This window comes from Adiantum capillus-veneris, chromosome 4 (genome assembly GCF_014529385.1).
Source record: "Adiantum capillus-veneris isolate H3 chromosome 4, ASM1452938v2, whole genome shotgun sequence".
In the NCBI taxonomy this organism is placed as follows: Eukaryota; Viridiplantae; Streptophyta; class Polypodiopsida; order Polypodiales; family Pteridaceae; genus Adiantum; species Adiantum capillus-veneris.
Window position 1 is genome coordinate 114682598 of NC_140934.1, and position 6724 is coordinate 114689321.

The 6724-nt window shown below is 44.9% G+C and overlaps 1 protein-coding gene across 1 annotated transcript; it reads right to left on the bottom strand.

Moving 5' to 3' along the window:
- Positions 1 to 1546: 1546 nt before the first annotated feature.
- Positions 1547 to 6366, bottom strand: LOC147459841 (putative polyol transporter 4). Its single transcript, XM_086511036.1, has 2 exons — positions 5766 to 6366; positions 1547 to 3462 (listed from the first exon to the last, which is right to left on the bottom strand). Exons 1-2 carry the CDS (start codon positions 6007 to 6009, stop codon positions 1844 to 1846), a joined length of 1863 nt encoding a protein of 620 aa, XP_086367162.1. The 5' UTR covers positions 6010 to 6366; the 3' UTR covers positions 1547 to 1843.
- Between the last annotated feature and the right edge of the window lie 358 nt (positions 6367 to 6724).

The following is a 6724-nucleotide window of genomic DNA, read 5'->3' on the forward strand; positions in this document are numbered from 1 at the left end:
GTCCTCATGGAGCTCGACTTGTCCAAGGACCTCCCCGAGAAGATCCTCATTCAATTTGATGACGGCTATTACTTTCTCCGACTATTAAGCTACAAGCACAAACCAGATTCACGCTTCCATTGCCGTCTCCAAGGGCACATCATCAAAGATTGTCCATGCAAAAAAGGCAGCAAGTCCATCGCCTAGTCTAAATCCTCCCCCAAAGCTCAGCAAGAGGTTTTCCCCAAGCTCCAACGCCTCCACCAATCACTCAGAATCAAAAGGACCCCCCCACTCCGGAAGCAAAGCACCCACCCGAGACCTCCAACAAAGGCAAGAAGAAGGTTTACTCCTTTGCCCTTCTCGAAGGTAACCCTCAACTTTCACTAGTAGAGCAAGTCAATGCTCTAGACAGGTATCTTATCGAGTCAGAGAATGGAGAGCCCACACATAGCCAATTGCCTACCCCTATGGAAGTGCAAAATTCCAAGCGGGCCCCCAACCCCGACATACCCACCAAAGCCTCTAGGCATAAGCCCAAACCCAAAAAATAAGTCCTTTTTTGAGTTTTTTTTTATTGTATCTATTTGTATCAAGGCTTTCATGCCTTTCATTGTAATGCTCCTTCCTTCATATATAAATCCCCGTGCTTTATTGTTTTTCTCTTCTTATGTGACGTATTGCTAACAACTGAACAAAACTTCTGCACGATCCGTCAACCACCTACTCATCACGCAAGCAAGACTCCCCCGCCTGCCACCCTTCAACTCAGGGTGTCAAACCCATTGGATTGGTCCCCCCTCCCTTGAGAGAGGGACGCGGGGGAGGGAGGGGATTTGATCCGTTTTGGGCTGTTTTGCAAGTCTTTAACAGGTGAAAATGCGAGCTACCCTTCAAAAAATACACTAAAAGGCCCAAAAATTCATAAAATCATGCTAACTTTAAGGGCAAGCATTCCCATCAAAAATCAACCCTGGTCCCAACCACAAGATCAATAGAACCCATCCAAAATTCAACAGTACAAGCCATCGTGATGGACAAGGATGGATATACCATTACCAGCCTTAAAATGCAAGTGCCTTTTGATTTGGCACTTTTGACATTCCTCTAACATACCAAAAAGGCTCTCCACCACAAGGACAAGTGGCATGCAACCATTAACTTCATGTGAAGCTTCGACTCTTAACTCAGACGCTAGCACCAACCTTCAATGACCATACTCCATGGTACATACATGCCAGGGGCAGGATATTGATGTCAACAGATGCACGAGGCCACATTTGTCACATAAGGGCTTGAAGGTTGGGTGTCTGATATACCTAGGTCAACCTTAGTGTGCCCATGGTTAAGAGGACCACAAACACACCCAAGAAGACTTCCCTTCGAGACCCTTGACATGCCATAAACGCTTAAGCAAACATCTCTGGCCTTTCTCTTTCATACTAGAAACCCTGACAATTGCAAACCTAAGCAAAACAGATTTTGAGGCAATGTATGACATTATTAAGTTGATCATCAACAACAGAATATTCTAAAAAACTGTGACTAGCAATGTAATGCTAGTTCAGCACATAACATGAAGAAATAAACCGCTTACTGAAGGGTAAGACTACCCATGAGCTGTTTGGCCTTCTTTCAAAAGCATTCAATACACAATTGTGAAAGAATCATCAAAACAAATATGGTAGCTATTTACAAGCATCGACCATTGACCATCTACAGAAAAGGTGAGCAAAACATTTCCAACTCTTCACTTTGTGTAGAAAACACAAGTGGACAAGGCATCCGCGTGTATAGGAACAAGTTTGGGAGAGGTCACACACAGGAATACTAGGGGAATGTGACCCTTCAAAAATGGTCAAAACTATATTGGATGTGTTGGAATTCTTTGAAGATCAAAGCTTCCAGCTTGGCTGGCAATGGCCTTCACCTTTGCAGCCAAATTTTTTTTGTCCATGCTAAACGTACTGCTATGTAAACCCTTACCGTCCATCATGGCCTCTTCTTCATGGTAAGCCCATGCTTCCATGTCGTGCGCAACATTCAAATGTTTATCCTCTCCCTCTTGATCTCCATTCGTGAAAGCAGACTTCCCAAGCTCTGAAGAGTAAGCCTCATCTTTGTAAAAGACCTTTGCAACCTCTTCTAACGATTTGCCCTTTGTCTCTGGAACACAGAGGAAGACAAATATGACAGAGCAAAGAGATATCCCTGTGAAAAGAATGTACGTCCCCATGAATGTAATAGCCCGAGAAATGCTAAGAAAGGTGAGAGAAACAATGCTGCTAGAGAGCCTATTCATAACTATGCCCATGCTCATTGCCTGGGCTCTCAACCTAAGAGGGAAAATCTCTGTTGTCAATACCCAGCATATGGGTCCCATTCCAATGGAGAAAAAAGCTACATAGAAACAAACAGCAATGATGACCAACACTGCAAGCGGTCCGACAGAATGTCCTTCCTCCTTTAATGGCTCATGGTTTTCGATGAAGGCAAAGAAGACGGCCAGCAACGCTAGAGAGAGAGTTATTCCTGTTGTGCTGATGAGCAATAGAGGTCGCCTCCCTACTTTGTCCAAGTAGAATATTGCAACGAAGATAAACATACACTTGGTGAAGCCCATAGCTACAGTGCCTGCAATGACTCCCGACTTGCTTGCAATGCCAGCCATTTTGAATGCCTCTGGGCTGTAGTACACAGTTGCATCAATGCCTGTTGCTTGCTGGAAAAATTGTATGCCTGAAGCCACTGCAAGCATTCTTCTAACAGCAGGTGATGGCCAAAGAAGCTCACGCCACACATTATGCCCGCTATTGTCCGCCCTCTTGTTGATGGGCAGATCAGTTACTTCTCCGTTACTGTTAAGAAGACCTGCTGCTTCCATGATGTCAAGTAGCCGTTGTTCTGCCTCCTCGGAAGAAGATGATGTTCTCATAATCACAACTCGTGCCTCATCAATGCGGTTCTGCATAACAAGCCATCGGGGAGACTCGGGCATGAACATGACACCCACAGCAAGAGAAAGCGCAGGAAAAATGCCGAGTCCTAACATTAATCTCCATGCAATGTTGACCGGCAGTCCCGAAAATGTGTAATTAGACACATAACCCAACAAGATGCCAATATTGATGAAGATTTCCGGCAGAGAGACAAGGGAGCCCCTGCTGCTGGCTGGCGCAACCTCCGCGGTGTAAACGGGTGCCACCATGAGGGCCAAACCCACCCCAATGCCAGCTAGTAGACGTCCTATCATGAGGATAAAAAAGGATGGGGCCAGTCCCATCACCAATGCACCCACAAGAAAGACACACGCTGATACCGCCATTGTCCACCTCCTGCCAACTGCATCTGCTAACCTCCCTGCTACGGCACCTCCTGCCAATGACACAATGCTAAGGGCTGAGACCAGCACCTCCTCTTGCACCTCATCAATCTTCAAATCCTCTTTGATGAAAAGAACCGCACCACTAATGACTCCCACATCTGCATAATCACCAAATTTTTGCAGTAAGTCCAATTTTTGGTCAATGCCAACACAGAACCTTCAAAACATATATACATACACATCTCAACCAAAAAAACAGGCTAAAAGATGCAATAAATTTTTTCTTCTTAAGCAATCACATCCAATGCAGAAGATTGCAAAAATCAGAGCTTCCGATACTCAGTTATGGCCCATCACCGGCAAGGCCTGATTTTAACCCAATTTAATGCACTCATGCATGATAGTATTATTAATAAAATAAGTAAAACACCTTCATCAAGTAAATGAAGTGTTGTTGTTGCCCTTTGAGCTATGTTAGTTTCTCAAAGTTGAACAGGCAATGAGCTTAACATCTAAACCGATTAGGGCTGATACTGCCAATGTGCGGACAAGAAGCATGTGAAATATATTTGTTTGATAAAAGAATACCTAAAAGTAAACACATTGTCCATATTTTGCATGGATAATTTTTAAAAAATAAAGCGGTGGCATCACAGACAAAGTGTCACGTCTAACAGCAGCCAAGATAGAGAAACATGACCTACTGATTTTAAAAAAATTGTGCCTTAAGAAAGCAACGTATGTCAAACAAACTTCATTCATTCATACTGGTGTTTGAGCTCATTGAATACGCTATCACGTGCACATTGCACTCGCGCCACGTCGACAAGCTTTTGCTACAGTCTAGCGTCGGTCGTAGTCTAGCATAGGACCTAGCCTGGCACTTTGTGAGCCTCTAGCAGGACGTGCATGTCCAGGCCAATCATAGTTGCATACCCTCACTTGCACAGTTAAGTCACTTAAGCATATAGACATATGAACAGTCACTTAAGTCATTTATTAATAAGTGACTTTGCCATGACATTTATTAAAAGTAGGTAGGGCAAATGGCTAAAAGACCTATAAAAGAAGCCCCTTTGGGCGCTAAAGAAGGCAGAAGAGGCAGAAGACGAAGTAGTATCGACAGTACCCTCTTCTCAACAGTACCCAACAGCCATCAGCATTTTCAGCTAGAAGGGCATTTTCCCTCAGTCTCTCCCCCCAGCGTTTTCAGCCCTAAGCACCCTGAATTTAGCGATCCGCCCTTGCAGATCAGCAACATTTTCAGATCAGCCAGTAGGACCAGCGTTTTCAAGTTTTCAGCAATCACCATCCTCGACGATAGCAGATCAGCTCACAACCTCCTCCTCCTCCTCGTCGCAGTACCAAGTATCTCCAGCAGTACCCATTACCACCTCCGCAACACCCCAACACAAGTACCCCTAGTTGTCGCCGCCGTCGCCGTCGTTGACGCAAAACCCCAGCATCTAGCACCCCTTGCGTTTTGGCTTGGCTCTTGCCTCGCTCATCGTAGGGATCTTCAAGACCTCCGTGTCCTTAGCACCCTAGTACCTTCAATACCCAAAGTACCCGCAGTACCAAGTACCAAGAACCCGCAGTACCCAGCACTTAGATTGGCAATATCAAGCATCAACATCAAGCACCCATTAGCATCTCAGCATCTCAGCATAGCATCATTGCATCAGCATTTTGTGCAAGAAATATAGCAAGTACTTGCTCTGGCAACAGAGCAAGGAGGCCCTTGAGGGTGGTTGGGACCCAACATGCCATGTTCTCTCTCTCTCTCTCTCTCTCTCTCTCTCTTTCGTTCAATTCAGCTCTTTCAAGTGAAGTAAAGTAACCTTGTGTTTGTGTGTGGAGTACTAGATCCAAGCTAAACCCTTAAACACTTCTACTGCACCTGACATATGCATACTAAGTCCCAATGCGTTCCACGAAAAGTTTCAAAGGTATTTTAAAAATTCAGAAGTTTCAGGCTCCCCAGCATTGATGAGCTTCAAGAATTGTCCTTTTCGATTAGATGCACACGCCAAATGTCGAGAATAAAAACTTGACTCGATCAACTATTTCATTCATTCATACTGGCGTTTGAGCTAATCAAATCGCATACTAAGTCCCAATGCGTTCCAGGAAAAAATAAAGGAAATTTCTGACTCCCTGGCACTTCAGGAATTGTCCTTTTCAAATAGATGCACATGACAGACGTAAAGAATAAAAACTCAATTTACAATTAGACCTAACCTGAGGAACAAAATATACGACAAAGCACCTCAGGTCCACAAGAAAACTTGAATGACCAAACAGATTTCAGAAAAGCTTCAGCAAATTGTTTTAGACTACAATGAATCTTGAGATGCATTTGAATGAATCTATCCTGAAAAAGTCCTAAATTTTTTAGATACAGGCCAAATCGAATTACAATGCCCGAAAACATACATATGAAAGTAGCAAAGTAGAGTACCATATCCGAGCAAGATGGAGTTCATCGATGCCAAGAGGGCACAGGCCACCGCATATGTGTTGAAGGACTTTGAAGAAGCAATGTGGCGTGCTTGATGGTTTTGGCCATTGCCGGATCCCAACAGCTGGTACTTGGTACTCTGCTTTGATACCCCCAACAAAGCCATGGGACTTCCATTTGGGATGTTTTCAAAAGGAGTTTGCCTTGCTTCTAGTGCCTGCTCCTCCTCCACTGCAGGCGCCATGGGCAAACAACTTGATCAAGGAAGATTGCTGATGGTTCCTTCATTCACGGAGGTTCCAAATTGAAATAGCAGATCGAGTTACGAGACCCTCAGTTGTCTGCGTGTGGGGGAGCGGAGCACGCGTGTGTATGCAACTACACTGGAGGGCTCCCTGATGCGATCTCTGCTTCTTCTGAGGAGCTGCGCGAGCAGTGCAACGAGGACTCTCTCTCTCTCTCTCTCTCTCTCTCTCGACAATAATAAAATCTCTCTATCTATCTCTCTCTCTCTGTGCCGGCTGTGTGTGGGGTTAAATGGTCAATCGTTGAAGCTTGCGCGCGTCTCGAAACACTGGCGCAATGTAAGCCATGAAGGAGCGGTAGAAGTCAGTGGCGGAGTGAAAATGGGCGTCCCATTCTGTTGACTGTCCGCATTCTTTTATCCTATCGTATTATTATATTCCTGTTCCAAAAATCCCACGGCGGGTAAGATATGGAGCAAGATGTGAAGGTGGGAGTAGGTATGTGCGACTCCCTTTCCCGAGCAAAGTGAAAGTGGTCAATTCGTTTATGCTCCCGTACGTTGCCTTCACTAGTCTGCTCCTCAAGTTAGCCAAGTACAACTGGAAGGAATTCTTGAAACGGGTGAAAGGATTTCTATGGAAAAACAGCACCAAATACTCGAGAGTCGATGCCATGACAGTAGGCCAAATGGGAGTCTATGCTAAGAGCGTACG